Genomic DNA, 16,409 nt, shown 5'->3' with positions numbered 1-16,409 from the left:
GCTTTCCTTCTAAAGCACTATTAATCCTGTTTACACTACCTAGTTACATACCTAGTGCATAAAAACAAGTTGGAACCTTTGCAAAGGGTCCTCAGTCAGAAAGAAAAGACCCACTGCTGAGAGTAAGATCTTAACTAACCTGTATTAATCACTCATTCAGAAAATGCAACCCAAATTCTGTTTATTCCAGTAAGGAAGCTCCCTCAAAGCTCATTCAAGTAAGCGACATGGTTGGCTTGTACAAATATGATTTAAGGGTTCCCTCCTCCCTTTCAATCTGGTTTTTCTTCATCCTGCCAAGGATCTGTTGTGGGAGACAAGAAGGCAGGCAAGCTGTGCTCACCTTCAGGCTGGTGTGGGACCGTGGCTGGCTCAGCTCGTGGAATTTCCAGTGCTCCGATGCAGGTGTTTCTGCTGCTTCTCTCTGAGCCTCAGGCGTGAGAAGGGCATCTCCTGGAGGTAATGGGAAGATGCCCAGTGATATTGGACGCTCCTTCCTGTTTGAAAGGGAGACAGGTCTCATCAGCCATTTCACATGTCACACAATTCATCTTCCTCCGAAAAATCAGCAAAGAAGCGGTGAAATTATAGGTTCAAACATCCATACACTGTTTGAATAAATAAACACAGGAGCATACACAGTATCTAACAATTTCTCATTTCACATGATTGCAAACAGTCAATTCCATGGCTTTAAATAGCAGTTATTGATTTACACTGTGGCTTATCAATAGCAAACAAAAGTCTTATAGAGATTGAATACAAGCTAGAGTCCAAGACAAAAATTCTCCTTATTTCAGATTAAATTAGTTTTCAGCAGCCACTCTTAAAAACACAATTCTGCATGTTTTTCCCCAAATTACAGTACCATGTAACTTCTACAATGGTAAACAGCTAAATCATCAACTGAAGCATTTGTCAAAGTTGTAAATAATCAGCTTCAACTCCAACTCTTCTCAAAACACAGGGTATTTTATCTCTGCAGATCACAGAAATCACATGGATTTTTTTAAGTGAAAAGAACTGGGTCAAGGAATTACTGATGTTAAAAGCAGCCCAGCCAAAAGCTGTGTAGTTTTACCCAAGATCAGTTCAACACTCTCTCACCCTAAAGCTGCACAAAAGCTTGTTCCAGCAAGGCAAGTCACTTCATCCCAACTCTTCACTCTTTTCACTTCCCTATGGTAAACAACATTTGCAAATTCCAAAGGTTTGTATGTTGACCCCCCCAAAAAAAGTCCCCAGGTCAGTAGTGTGATCAGTGAACAAAAGGATTCATTCTTCCTGCCAGCAAGAGACAAAACCATTGTGTGCAGTGCCATTCATAGGATGCTACAGACAGCCCTGAAAAGGAAAAATATCAGCCAGGCCTCGAACTGAGATAAAGCAAAATGTTTGTTCAGGCAGAACAATGTAATGCAGAAAAAAAGAACTGTAATCAACTAGCACAGCTTTAAGTATACTAGAGGCAGAAGATAAAAGTGCCCACAAGAGATGGCAAAGTTCTTGCAATTTGGCATTATGAAAGGTCAAATCACAAGCACATGCACTTTCTGTTGCAAGGCTTTTCACAAATTAAACAAAACCCAGGCAGAATTCTGTGCAGAATTAGTATCTGCATATAAATTATATGCAAAAATATGACAACGAGTGCTGAAAAGCAAACACTAAGCATTTTTGGGGTTTGTTTATTTTGAAGGAAAATTAGTCAAGAAGGGATTTTATTTAACAATTAATCAGTAAACTCCTTTTGGTAAATTTTTCATTGCCAAAAACACAACGTTCAAACAGCCAACAATTTTAACTGGCATGAACCTTTCTGGTACAGGTGCACAAAAGATGCTCCTTGTCACAAAAGTCTTTGCAACTAATTCTCAAATTGCAGCTGTCTCGGCCTTTTATAAATATTATTCCAAGTCAGGTTGTTAATTGGGAAGGAGTTGAGCACAGCAAAGCAGGCAGCAAAGTGAGTAAAGCAAAATTAAAAAATTAAAACCATCAGATAATGTTCCAGCATCTGCAAACTTGACTGTGCTGAAAAGTCCTCCTGAGAAACCCCCCAGGGCTGAACGGAGCTGGATTCCAACATTCCCCCTATTGTAGCAGGTTCTGCTTTTCTTTAGATTTCCCACAGCTCCAATGCATGTGGGGAACAAAAGACACACCACAGAGGCTGAGATTGTGTCAAAAGACGGGCTGAGACCGTTTCATTGGATAAGAAGTGCAGGAACAAAAAGGAGGAAGAAAAGCTGCCCTTCAGTGGGCAGATAAAGCTTGTACTGTGAGGGGCTGGCCTTGGGCATCCCCTCCTGGGCTGTGGCTCCAGCACGTTTCCTTCCTTGCAGGACATGCCACAGATTTCACCTTCCTTCCAATCTTCAAAACTGAGAATATTAAATGGGTACCAAAAATGTTCACACCTGGCATTTCTTTTTTTTTTTTTTTTTTTTTACAGATTAGTTTTAAATAAATCTTGTAATAAATGTATTTTTATGTGCTAAACCACAGTTCAGGTGCATTGCAAGGCTACACAGCAAATGGAGTTTGCAAAAGAGGCTGATTTTGGAAATGAAGGGGAGTGTCTGCGTTAAAAGAAATTACCTGATTAGACCGAAGCAATTTCACTTTATTGCACTGATTGTTGACCAGAAAGCAAAGAACCTCCTCTGCTCCCCCAGTGCCCAAGAAACATCCAAAAATATCACAGTGAGCAGAACAGAAACAAGTATTTTAAAAGCTTAAACTAATATTCTGAAGTGATGTACTGAAGCATTCACAGGAACCTTTAGGATAAGCAACCAGATGCTCAGTTCTAAAATCCGACTAGTGTTAAAAAATAGAAACAATTCTTCTACAATTAGATTCCTTCAGCCCATATTTTTATTTTTTTTTTAATTAATAAAGACTAAGGAACTGAATTGTAATTCCTGTAATTCCTGAACCAAATTACTAGAGGCGGGAAAAAGCATTTCCCCAAGCCCCTCAAATTCATTAAACACTCTCCATGCAAAATGAGTAAAAGCACGAAAAAAATAAATCTGTTTCTTAAACCATCTGACTGCTCAAATCTAAAAAAATTTCATATAAGTTACTGAACACAGAATACTGAAGTTCAATATTCTGCTTTGTGGTTTTTGGTTTGTTTGGGGTTTTTTGTTTGTTTGCTTAGAGTGGGGGTCATTTGTTCTAGGTTTGGGTTTCCTCCCTCTTTTAAAACAAGCATAGCCTTACTAATAATATCAGTCTAAAAAGAGTTACATTTTAAATTTATTTTACTTCTTTGTATTTAGGTATTCATACAAGTTCATTATCAGCTATTGGCATAAATTGGTATTTCTTTTATCTATTGACTGGCTTTAAACCTTTGGAACAATCCTTCTGTGCTCACAGACCCAAGTTAAAAGCATACTACCATACAAAGTCTACGTGCAGTGTGTGTATCAGGGAGGAAAAGTCAGACAGCTGTTCCAGAGAACACTATTTTCCAGCATTTTTTCCTGTTTGAATTAAGTTTACTATTAAATTTACAACCACAGTCAAAGTATGTCAAGTTTTCAGGTCAGAAAGCTGCATTTCAAAACTTTTCCAGCTGTTTTCCATTCGGAATTATAGTACTAAAACACGTTGGGATTACTTTTGGTCACAATATTCTAATGCATCTGTCTGCTACTGCTCCAGGCAAGTAGGACAAACAGAACATAACTTGAGGGGGGGGACAGACAGCTGGCAACTTGCCATACAAGTACAGAAACAGAGGAGAGGATAACATTTGGCTGAACAATAGTGAATAGGCTTTAGGAGCTCTAATGCTCAAATAATGAAAGACTTTTTTTTCTCACCAACCAATAATCAGGTCTTTTTAAAATAATGTGATCGGCTAATTACTGTGGTTTTAGCATCAATTAACTGATCTTACGTAATTATTTTTGATTTCAAAAAGTGCAATTGAACAGTGCAAAGCCTCAGCCTGCATACATTTATGCTACACAGGATCAACCAAGTGCCTGACAATACACTGAACGTGAGCTTTATCCGTGACATTAACATTGCAGCTTCTTTGCAGGTTACAACAAACCACCATAAGAGCTTTCTACAGAAAAGAAAGAGATACATGAACTGACCTTGTACTCGTTTAAAGGCAATGAATTTTGAGTGTATAAGAAACATATTGTCCATAAATACGTTTACGGCAAAACCTGATACTTATAGATAATTTACATCTCTAATTCATCCTCGCTCTTTCTGTTTGGAAGGAAAACAGAAAGAAGGGGAAGAGGAAGAACACGAAGCCAGGGTTCAGTAGGTCAGAGTACCTGAGTATCCTTGGTAGGTTCTGCGTCAGAGCTGGCACACCAGTAGAAATAGAAAAGTGCACGAGCAGCAGAACCGAGAGCGACACCAGGATCGCGGAATTAATGACCACCGCCCCGCCAACGAAGCCAAACACAAACAGCAGCATGCATCCAGGATTCATGGCGCTGCCCTGGCATGGTGGAACGCCGCGACCGGGAAGGCTACGGAGGGGCCGAGGGTGTATCTTTGTCGGCAAAGTCTGTCATTCAGCCGCTGCCACAAAAACAATGCCATCAGCCGCGGCGCTCCACTCTCTGCAGCAGCTCCGGAGCAATGACATCACCGCTCTCCTCCCCCTCGCCGGAGCATCTATGCAGCAACGCAGAGACACAGCCAGCCCTGGAGTGACTCTCCCTCCTTCCACGCAGAGTTCATAGGCTACAAAGCTCCCAAATCTGCATAATATATTCACACCGAGCCCTCAGGACGAGCGGGTACCACGCACGCACCTCCATCACCCCGCGCACAAAAGCCACGGCAGGATTCCGGCTGGGCCGGCACAGCTGCTGACATTTTCCCTGCCTACCCGAATGCAAACACTCAAAGAAAAAAAAAAGAGCTGAAATTGTTTTAGGCTAATTAACGTACAAAGTATATCTCCACGTTTAGCAGCACAACAGCGAAAGCCTCTTTCCACTGATTTCTACGCTGTTCTCTTACCGCATTCCAATCATACAACAAATCTTCCCGATTCAGCCGAACTGTTGTTGTAGGATTAAAGAACAAAGTCTTGCAAACACAAATGAAAGGATTTTTTTTTTTTTCTTTCCTTTCAGGGTGAGAGCGTAATAAATAGCTTACCTAATTCTACTGTGTGTTGTGGATTCTAGCTGATCACCCCCTGTTAGCTGATGAAGTTTGGTTCTTTCCAAGTGCTCCATATAATTGTGAATCATCTGTTCAAAAGGACAGAAACAGCAAGAAATATTTAATAACGTTTACTACAACTGCACGATTCTTGACCAATACAATATATTCTCCCCCTGTAATGTTAAATAGTAAAAGTATCTGGAAACATTAAAGAAATAAAGACAGAAGCAAAATTATACAGTGTGTAAAACCACAAACCAGAAGAGAAGTCCATAATAAACTAAAAAAATTGGAGAACTTCCTTGTGCATTCATGCACAGGAAACATCCCAAGGGTACACAAAGTGCATGTGATATTTCAAACATGAGTTTTGAACAGAAGTACATGTTCAAATCCATTTTGGAGTCTAGGAGCTTTATGGTCAGTAGATATTAACATTCATTATGTGACACATAATAGGCACTATGGCCTAATTGCAAAGTACTGTGAAGGTAAGACAATATGCACCTCAGATATTAAATAGACTGAATCCATGACCTAATAATCAGATTATTTCTGTAAGCAGAAATACAAAGTCATCGTCTCTTCTCCTTTTTCCTTCTAAAATTCAAAGAAATTTAAACTTTCTGTATTTTCTAGAAGTGAAGTTTGGGTTTAAATTATCTAGGCTGACATCTCATAAAAAGGACTGAGTGGCTGTGGATTTTAGCACTCAAGAAGAGCTCTGCTTGCTCTCTTTCTCACAGGAGACAGCCACAGGCCAACATGCTGGGTGCTGCAGTCATGACTTATTTAATGAACCCTGACTCCCATCAGCCAAAGAATGCTGCTCTCAGCATGTAACTGATCCAGGACATGCACAGGGAGAAGTAACAGATATCACTGCATCACTCCACGAGGTTCATCTGGACACACATCTCTCAAATTAAAACAGGGAAAGCCTGAGGAGAAGCCTACACGGCATTTGGTATTTTTAGCACTTCTGCACTCAAATTCACAACTGAATAGGGCACTAGGAACAATAAAGAAAGAAAGAAGTCACAGGTGTACTGCAGAGGAATTCAATGTACTTTATTCCTGAGACATATTCAGGTCACATCTTAAAGGCTTCCTCTAGAAAAAAAATACCTATTCTTCAAAACTGTCATTTCTTCTGCTATTTTACCAAGGGTGTACACACACTTCAGAACAGTGATATTCACAGGCATTTGTACAACCAGTGTTACATAACCTTTTATTTTGGGGGCAGCTGCACACACTAGGACTGAACTCAGCAGGAACTGGAAACCTAAATGCACATGTGACTTTCAAGGGAGGCTTGATGTGCTCAAGTTTGACCTTCAGATGCCACCAAACTCAGTACCACCTTCTCCTCAAACAGTGCTTGCCAGCACTAGCTACATGTGAATATATATTCCTTAGTCTCATATTTTTCTGATCAAGTGAACTGGCTTAAGATATCCTGACTGATGGATATTCTATAAATCAGTAATTTAGGTTAAGTGGTGGTTACGTACAGATGCTGGTTCTCCCAGCATTCACCTGAACTAATAAATACAATTCAGACAAGAAAAAACCCCAATCTTGCTATTTTTAGAGAAACATTATATAATATACTTGAACTGCTGTCAAAAGCTTACAACATTTATCCTCCAACAAAACGCAGCAGTTTCACTAGGCCATGGCATTTGTTTTCTGATTTTTAATGCTTGCTCACACACAGAGAGGCAAACAAAAGGACTGAAAGCTCCACCTTCGACTATCCACATTTATTGTTTTTTCCATTTCCATCAGGCAGCCAGAACTAGGTGTTCCAACTGCTCCTTTGCATAGTTTTGCATAAGTTTATTATAATGCAAATTAATTTAGAAATTCCAGTGGGGAAAAAAATCCCAACAGTGCATAACTTCAGAATGCACACTAGATACATTCTGTATCCTGTTCCTGCCTTCCCTCATCATGGGAGGGAGATATTGCTGAGCAGAAGCTGACCTCCCTGCAAACACTTCCATTTGCAGCACACCAATTGGTTTCTTGAAATAAAATTTTAAACAGAACAACTGTTGTGCTTTTTAGCCAGTGAAGGGGAGATGAGTAACTAGTACCTCTCCAAGGAAGTATTATCATATGGGGAAAAAAGAGTAGGGTCAGTAAAACCCACAAAACTTTCATGTTTTGCAAAGTACATGGTTTAACCTAGCTTTTCCCCTCCTCTCAGTCTGTTCTTTTGTTTACTGAAACGTCTCATCACATTTATTACCCACAGACAGAGGCTGGAGGGCAGGTCAATTTAAAGGATTGTGCAGTTTAGCATTGTCCTGCAGCTGAAAATGATGCTGATGGTAAAATAAGCCAATCTGCAGGTCACATACTTCAGCACAAAGCACATAAGCTATAGGAACACAAAAATAAAATGAAAACCCAAATGTATGTGCAGGTGCAGGGCTGCATGGTAGTTTCTCCACAGATCCAGGCTAGATGTGCCTGTGCTGTCCAAAAACAAACAAACAAACAAAAAAATCAGGACAACAGTGGGACCCCCATGTCATGTCCACTCTCTGCCTCCACCCAGGATCCCAAGGATAAAGGTTGACAACACTGAAATAGTGCCCACAAGGAGAAGAGCTCCTCACCCTCCCTCCCTGCCCATGGGATGGGGGGCTGCACAGCTGGTGCTGTGGAGTCAAGAGACAGTGTGTGGATCCTCAACTTCCAGAAACAATTTAGTTTGAGGGTTGAAAAAAAAAAATTAAATATTGCAGCTTCTTGGGAAGTAAGCTCACTGTAGCTGTTCATCTACAATCAAACTTTGAAGACTCACTCCAAAACCACTGGGGTTTGAACTAGACTAGAGCCAAAGATCTTTTCAACCCAAATGGCCCTTGAGTCTCAGCTATCCTTGAAGTGCCATATCCAAAAAACCATGCAATGAATTAATGCACTAGAATTCTCAGTGCTCAAAACCTAAACAGAAGTTTTGCTGTTTTGAGATTACTCAGCTATCCAAAGAAAAGTGTTAATAATACCGACAACTTAAAAATAGACTCAAATGGATTTAATTGCTTTCCACTCAGCACAATCCTTACTGAAGTTGAGCTGAAGGACAGATGATAAATAAATGACCATGTCCATCCCCCCTACTCTTCAGTAAAAGCTACAGTCAATATTTAATCATCCATAACCTTGTACTACTGACAGCTCATCCTGCTGCCCATGAAGTCCACAAGTATTGTGAATACAGCCAATTGTTCCAAGGAAGACACCACCAACACTGAACACTTCAGCATTGTAATTAAACACATTGCTCAATTACCATCAGCTGAGGGGATTAAAGATAAACTCAGAACTCGGAAGAATTAGAAGAATTACCCTAGTTAGTTAACAGCATTTCACAGTTCAGGGGTTAGTCATTTTAGGGCACATGTACAGACTGCAACAACCTTTGGAACACATTACAGCTGGAACATGAAATCCATTCCCTTCAAAAGCAAAGTCTTTCCACCTCAAGAAAATACTCAGATTGGTTTCCTCATATGGCACGTGGCAAGCTCTACAACTGCAGAAGTGTTACAGGTTTTTCTACATCTTAAACCTCAGCATTCAGTCCAAGGCAATTTTAACATCCTGTCACTCATTTCTGTTCCTACCCTTACAAATACAACCACTCCCAATGTACACGAGTCTGACACTTCCTTTGTCACAAACAAACGTGGATATGCCATGTTGGGGATATTGTTACCTGCACCTTTGCCTTAACCAGGTTGAGATCATCTCCTTTATACCTTCCTTGCTCTTTCGCTCCTCCTTCCTTTTTGTGTCACTGCTTTAGCTCCCCCCGGCCAGGTTTTAGTAACTCTCTCTCTGTCAGACCAGGCTCAGAGCTACAGCCCTGGCTGTTCATCCCGTGGATCCAATCAGGCTTGGCACCAGCAGCTCCTCCCTTTGGGAATGTTCGACCAACTGTGTATATATAGATCTTTCTGTGTCCCACATAATCTAGATTTATTAAGGTAACAGATATTTCTAGAATCTCCTTGATTCAGAACCAAAGTCCTAAATATAATTCCATGTAACTCCCTTTTTCCTTTGAGGATTTCTGGTGAACTTGCCACTTAACTAAAAGCATCATTCCCGCTGGAGAGCTTGATGCATCTTTATCCACACAGAAGATGATGTTGCTGGAAGATACAGTAATATGTAAAAAAGTTAAATCCAGGTTTTACAGATCTAGCTGTTAATGCTTCAGCATAAGGCTTCAGAAAAACTATTTGCTTGAACAGATATCTAAAGTCTAGTCTCTCAGACCCTGTGACTGGTACGCAAGTTTGGCTATAATTGTAACTAGACAGCTCCATCAGTCTCCTCTTCCTGTCTCCCTACACAGGGACTTGCTGGGGATATGTTTATCCAAATGAACCTGACAAAGTCCATTCCCCATGCCAGAGACAGGCTCACTGTTCTGTCACATTGTATCAGTGCAGAACACTGAGAAACTTCCATGGCCCAATTATGCTTCATTAAACTAAGCCCATGTTCTGTGTGTCAGGGAAAGAGATATCGAACTATCACAGTCTGGAGTTTCCAAAGGATAAAAAGAATAACTTCCTTAAACTGGAAAAAAAAAAAAAAGTTTATTTTGGAAATGTTTGCAGAGAAGGGCCACAGGTTTTAGCCAACTCTCCAGCAGATGCTGACATAACGCTTTGCCTCAGTTTCCCAACTGAGTAATAAACATAAAACAGGCTTAGCCAAAGCCTTTAAAAAGCCAGATCCATAGTTATGAAGCCCTTTAACTATGCAGAAAGACAGCAAGACCCTTTACCTCCTACTCAGGTTTGCTCTGAAAGAGGCACCAGCAGCAGTGCATCATCTCAGCAGCAAAGGCAAAAAAGCCTCCACAGGTACATAGAGCAGACAGGCCTGCTTTTATACAGGCAGTATAGCCACTCAGATTTCTATATTTGAGATAGAAAGGAATTTTGACACTCAGTTGCAGCTTTTAAGTCTATGGAGCAAAGGTCTAAAGATTTTTGTATTAGACCAATCCATTCTGCACTCCAGCACACTGCCCTTGGCTGTCTGATTACTTCCTGCATCTGGTCCTTTATAGTCAGAGAATGATGGAAACAAGACTTTGCACAGTCAGATTCCAGAAGTTCCAACTCAGGAACTCCAGCACACTGCTCTATTGCTCATCTGGTCTGAGCACTAGAACAGAGGATGATCAGCACAAGATCAAAACACCGCAAGCATAGGAAAGACAAGGAACTGGAGCATGGATGTAAGAACATGTTTAGGCAGCATCCATCCATTCTGTTCTGACTGAACAGTTGACTCTCTTCATCACCTGCTACAAATGCCCAGCTACACTCCACCTTCCAGTCTGCCAGCTCAACTGCTCAGGTTCTCATACCCTAATCCATTTAAAATCAAGTCAGTTAGTCCAAGTACAGATTTAGTGGGGAAGGAAGCTTAAGAGCATATACTCCACTCACACCAGTCAGCTCACCTCCCACTCCACAGGGAGCAGCAAGAGGCTAATTGAACAGAAGGGTGAGGAAGGCTAAAGCCTCTCCCCAGAGCTCTGCCCAGCCAGGGCAGCCCTGCTGTCTCTGCAGTTGCAGACACCTTGCTGTTGCTAGGGCAGGCTGGGGCTGGAGCTGCAATGCAGAGCCCTGGTTCTGGCAGGCTGAGCTCCAAGGAGAGCTCCCAGCTCTCAGCACAACACACACACTGCAGGAGAGGGATTGATTCAGCTCTCTGGTTCACATCACAGGTATAATTTCCCATGGAGATTCAGTTCCAGTAGGTCTCGGTCCATTGCAACTGAAACTGTTTGGGCAACATCCCCCCGAGCTGCTGAGCCAGCACGTTTGTTGAGCAGTGAACTCCAGCAAAGGCCCACACAGACGAGGAAGGATTAGGGCTGAAAGGATATGGTTAGAGCCTCAGTGAAGTCAAGAGTTGGAAGAGAAAGACATCCAAGTCCAAAATACTCAGCTGTGAAATAAGGAATAAAGGGGGGCGGAGGGAAACAAACACTAAAGGCAGAACGGAGGAAAATTGCTAGAAATTAAGATTGCACAAAATGCAGTCAAGTCGCATCTTTAACATGACATCTGTCAAAGTAAGCACTGCCAACATCTTAGAGCTAAATAAAAAAAATATCTTTCTAATACTCTGTTCATTATTTGGTCCATTGAAAGAAAAACAATTGCCATTTCAGCAAGTACCAAAGATGGATCACTTGCAAAGACAACAGTGAAGCTGATTCAGAAGACGTATCCCTTCCCAGAAAAACGTGGAAGAAAGGTTTCAGAAACAAATATTGTGATAGAAATACTTGAGCTAATAAACCTGATAACTAAATGCTGAAAGTGGGTTGGATATTTGCCAAAATATCTTGCATTAAAGGAAAAAAGTTACTACATAGACCTAAACCACTACAGTTTGCTTGGAGAAAGGGAAGCAGGAAATCACTAAGGGAATGGGGAGATGGGCACTATTAGCAGCCAGTCCTTTCCAGTCCCCAGGGATTTTAGTCTCTGAATCTTAAATACACACCTGATATAGCATTAAAATGCTGAGATGGTCTATCCTTGTAGAAGGTCCCTAAGGAAAGCTATATGTGGCAAGATTCACAATGGTCTCTCTAATTGTTCTCAAAAAGCTCTTTGCAAGTGAAGGTAAGGAGCATCCAGTTACTTCCTGGGGTTGGTCACACAGTTGTTAAAAAGGCTCCCAGTCCTTCCTAAACAACCACACTGCTGGAAGCTATTCTTTGCCCTGAGTTCCCAGTGCAGACTTCAGCTTCCACAGCCCACCAACCCATTACCCATCACCTCTCCATGTCCTGTCTTTAATACACAACCCTATTGCAGCAGCTGCCAGTTGGTGGCCTGAGAATTTTGTGTACCTCTAGTAGTGTGTATGCACACTGTTCACCCAAATACAGACATCAAAGTCTATGGATACAAAAAAAAAAAAAAAAAGGTAAAAATAACCTAATTTAAAGGTGTGAGCTTCTAAAACCAATGTAATATGAATTTTCCTTCTTCATCCTGATTTCCTTAAGTATTTTTGGTTGTCAGAATTGACTAAACAAAAGGAAAGAGGTGAAACATTAAAACTGAAAGAAATAAAAATTCTGAGACTGAGCAAACAAAGAAAGAAGGAAGCAAATATATTAAAAGGGAGGAGCACAGAAAACATGAGACCTGATTTTAGAAGCACAAAGGTATGGATATACCAAGCTGCATTACAACTTATTTCTTTATGAAGAAAGGATACAGTCACCTCAGTAATAATAAAGCCCAAGGAAACACCTCTCCCTACACCAAAGAGAGTGAATTTAAGATGTGAAAGCATTTAATAAATTTGAATCAAACCAGCAGAGGCTGTTGTCCATTTTGGAGCAAAACCTATGTAAAAAGATATTCAGAACACGTCATTAGCATTTTGTTGAATTAATGGTGCCCAACACATTTAGTTATCTTGAACTCTGTATTCAAATAGGATTTTATTCAGACAGGATTGAATAAAAACCTGTGCCACTTCTATTGTGACAATACCCATAGGTCCTAACTACAATAACCAAAAGTCTGCAAGCACTCAGTACTCTGAAGTACTTCCAGTTCAAAAGAATGTAAAATTTAAGTGGGCAACACTACGATTTGTTACTTCTCATTTAACTTAAATTTCCAGTTTTCAACAGATGCATCATTCTAAATCAACTATTCAGTAACAAATGTTATCTTAAATACATCAGGATTTCAGTAAATATACAGATATTTTTATTTAAGAGCTGCAGAAGTCTTGTCACATAATACTTGAGCACTACATGCTGGCTGTGGTTCCAGGCCACTTGCAGCTGCTGTCAGTACAACACACTCAACTTAGGATTGCTCAGGAAGTATTCAAGGTAACCAAATCTGACATCTGTATCTGCTTCCCCTTTCCCCACACGGGTCTTTTGAGCTGGGAACAGTCAGTCTGGCATTCCCCTCTTTGGTAGTGATCTAAAAACAGCTACCTGCCCTTTCAAAGGCAAAGCAATCAGAGCAAGGACAAGAACTGTGCTCAGTTTTGGGACTCCAGATTAACCAGAATAATTCAGAGGACCCAATGACTTCTCCACTAAAATATGTATATAAGTTGGGCTGCAAGACAACCTGCTACTGAAAATTGAAGCACTTCAAGTTCCTGTTTTATGCTTTGGAATCAACTTTAACAGTGTGGCTCTTATTTATTTAAATTACCAAATTCAAACTCGTTCTCTCTCCATCAACAAATCCTGTTTTCAATAGCTATCAATAAAGTATGGCAGGGAATTCTTTTAATCACAGCCAGGTTTTGGAGGTATTTGTTCCTTCAATGGTACGAATAAAACCAACACAGAAAATTGCTGGAAAGAGTGTCAGAATGCAATTTCATTTCTATTTCTTTGAAGCTTATTAGTGTTTGAAGTACTGCCTTTGAAACACGGAGAAGCACATTGCTGATTTTTAAAACTTAGTATCTGACAAAGCATAAAACTGACAAGTGTATAATCAAACCAACATGGAAGAACAGACACGTGAATGAGAAAAACTGCTTTGTCAAATGAAGCCTGATTACAAATAACATCTATACATCCAAATATCACTGTACAAACCAAAACATCCAATAGTTCTCCCAGCTTCTCACAAAACAAAGTCTTCCACAGATCCATATTTTCACAGATACTCCAAAATTATGTCGGTGTAACGACCTACCTCTGTATGCCTTGAATGCAGTGCATTGTACTCCTTCTTGAGTTCTGCCTCCCGCTCCTCAAGTCTGCTAACTGGAAGAAGAGAAATCATGAGAATTAAAATTAAATTCAGAGTTGCAGTAAATGAGGCTGACTTGCCTGGGACCAGGCAACCAGGCCAGAGTATTCTTAGTGGTGAATAGCAAAGGGCAGGATAAAAAGTATGTCGGTGCCCGTGGCTTCAAGCTCTCATCACTTGAGCTTCCTAAGCACATCCACAGCAGCACAATCTTGCAATTTGTGTTCCCCTGAAGAGCCCAAGTAATATTTTCCTCTGCTGATTGCTGGTCCAGTGAGAGGGGATTTTTATGTTCAAGACCAGCTTACTACCCACACCAATCCAGATTGCTTCTCATGTGCACATGGAAACCACAGGAAGAGGGAGAGCCACGTCAGACTTGATGCTGGATGAAGCTGTGAGCTCCAGTTAAGGCTCTACATTAGTTTCCTAGAACACATCCACACCATCTCCAGAGATGTTTAATCAGGATAAACACAGACAAGGCATTTGTTAAAACAGTTTTAAGTCTTATGTGGTACAGACATTAAGGCTTCTCCTGGCGTTCACTCATATTTCACTGAGTATTAAGGAAATAGATGTTGGGAAAGAAAACATTTGAATATTTCTGTAGCTATTCCAAAAAATAAAAAATACTTTGGGCAGATTCAGGAGAACTTTAAATGATAAGTTCATATTAGGAGGAGATGAGCTGAAACAAACTGTGATATCCCAGTGCAATTAATCTGCATAAAAACTAACAGAATTTAGAACTTTCTTCGCACAACTTATCCTCTTATCCAAACACAAAACATTTTTTTGCTGCTTAGATGTGAAGTCCACCTTTTTATTTAGGTATTTTTGAGCAAGATATTTATGTGACACAACCATGTGCATCAAGTTCTGTAACTGAGCTTCTCTTATTCCACTGGCCACGTTTAAATACCCCCGGGAAAGTTCAAATTTATAGTTACATGTCTCCAGAGACTCATTGCCAGACACATTATCTGAAGACAAATGCCAAGATCTTCTCTGCCATTTGCATATTTTCATGTTGCCAACTGGGTCTTCTGAAAATTAATTCTCAATATACCATTGCTTTTTGCTCCACATATCTGTAGTTTGGCACAGTGTTTTATCCTAATTATGCTTCAATCAAAAAAAGTCTTTGCCTGAGTCAAAGGCTGGAACTAAAATACATAACTGTCTGCTCACTCAAACCTGTGTAAACATTCTTAGCTCCTAATCTAATCTTGCTCTTATAAGAACATTAAGTTCCTTGACACAACCTTTTGCACTCCACCTATAAATATCTGACCAAAAGTATTACATCAAATGTTATTTATACCAATGCAAGATCGAACACTTCCACTTCTGCCATTATCGAATGGAACAAAAGCTCTTTGGATCAAACAGCAGCCAAGTGATGCACAAGTATAACAACATATATAAAAATATATTTTACAGCACAACACATACGTAAATATGTCTTTTTGAGACGCAATTTATTTATTGAATGGAATATTTTAGTTCATTATTTTGAGGCAGAAGTTGTTTTAAGTCTCTTCATACATTTAAAGGGAAGTTATATGGTAAGAGCCTACAGAAACAAGAGTCAGAATTTATAGTTAATGATGTAACAAACCACATTTTATCCACTTTGTTAGACTGGTCAGCATCCTAGTCATGATTAATTGGATTTTAAGCAGCAGAGACACCCTGGCAGTAACCACTTGGCAGCTCCACTGCCCACACCCCATCCAGAGCCACTGTGCTCCCACGTGAGCCCCCCATCCCCAGGCTGTGCATCACAGTTCCCAGGGGCTCTCCCACAGTTCAGCACAGCCTCATCAGGAACTTGCACACAGACCAAGGTGATGCACCCCAACACTGTTTGGTACACTCGTGTCTAGGCAGGGCAGCCAACCCTAGAGATTAATTTTTCCAGTGGATTCTGGGAAAAATACTTGACAGTGCATTTAATGAAGATTAACACCACAGGAGGTGTTACAAACACCCTTCTTCACAGTTGTCCATAACCAACCTTCAGGAAATCCACAAAAGCATTTCCCATGTTATGGATACAACATACACTTGCACAAGGGTTGAGGTTCCAAAAGGGAGCACACCGCTTTCTCCATCTATGGAGAATAAAATTTTAAAACATTTTAAAACATTTATGTGACCCAATTTTAAACAGTTCCTTGGATCCAGTCATAGAAGACAAATATACATATACAGGGGTACTGCACAGTGGGGGATATAGCCAGTAGATCTGATCACAATTTCCCTTAGGTTAAAAAGATGAAGGCCCCAGAAGATATATGGTATAATGGACATTCAGCACTTTATTCTGGAAGTCACTTCCAGCTGTGTAACATGTTACAGTCCTAGAGCTGGAAGTTTCAGTCCTAAGAGGATGCACACCAAGTTAATCACCCTCGACAGACACCACAT

At 40.5% G+C, this 16,409-nt stretch overlaps 1 protein-coding gene across 11 annotated transcripts in view; it reads right to left on the bottom strand.

Moving 5' to 3' along the window:
• SPAG9 (sperm associated antigen 9) overlaps nucleotides 1–16,409 on the bottom strand; it is a 61,926-nt gene that overhangs the window by 30,494 nt on the left and 15,023 nt on the right. For 6 of the 11 annotated variants that reach the window (XM_039390174.1, XM_027749501.2, XM_039390175.1 and 3 more), the window contains exons 3-5: nucleotides 13,917–13,987; nucleotides 5,155–5,249; nucleotides 344–497 (exon numbers count right to left, since the gene is read on the bottom strand). In XM_039390174.1, coding sequence (XP_039246108.1) covers nucleotides 344–497; nucleotides 5,155–5,249; nucleotides 13,917–13,987 — 320 coding nt within the window. Of the gene's footprint in view, nucleotides 1–343; nucleotides 498–4,313; nucleotides 4,616–5,154; nucleotides 5,250–13,916; nucleotides 13,988–16,409 lie in introns of those variants that run through there. The other 5 variants (XM_027749511.2, XM_039390178.1, XM_027749510.2 and 2 more) reach the window with 2 other exon arrangements.

This window comes from Pipra filicauda, unplaced genomic scaffold (assembly GCF_003945595.2).
Source record: "Pipra filicauda isolate LSUMZ 115617 unplaced genomic scaffold, ASM394559v2 scaffold80_size11013439_pilon, whole genome shotgun sequence".
NCBI lineage: Eukaryota > Metazoa > Chordata > Aves > Passeriformes > Pipridae > Pipra > Pipra filicauda.
Note: the sequence above shows the minus strand (reverse complement) of the source record. Positions and strands in the feature narration are given on the sequence as shown.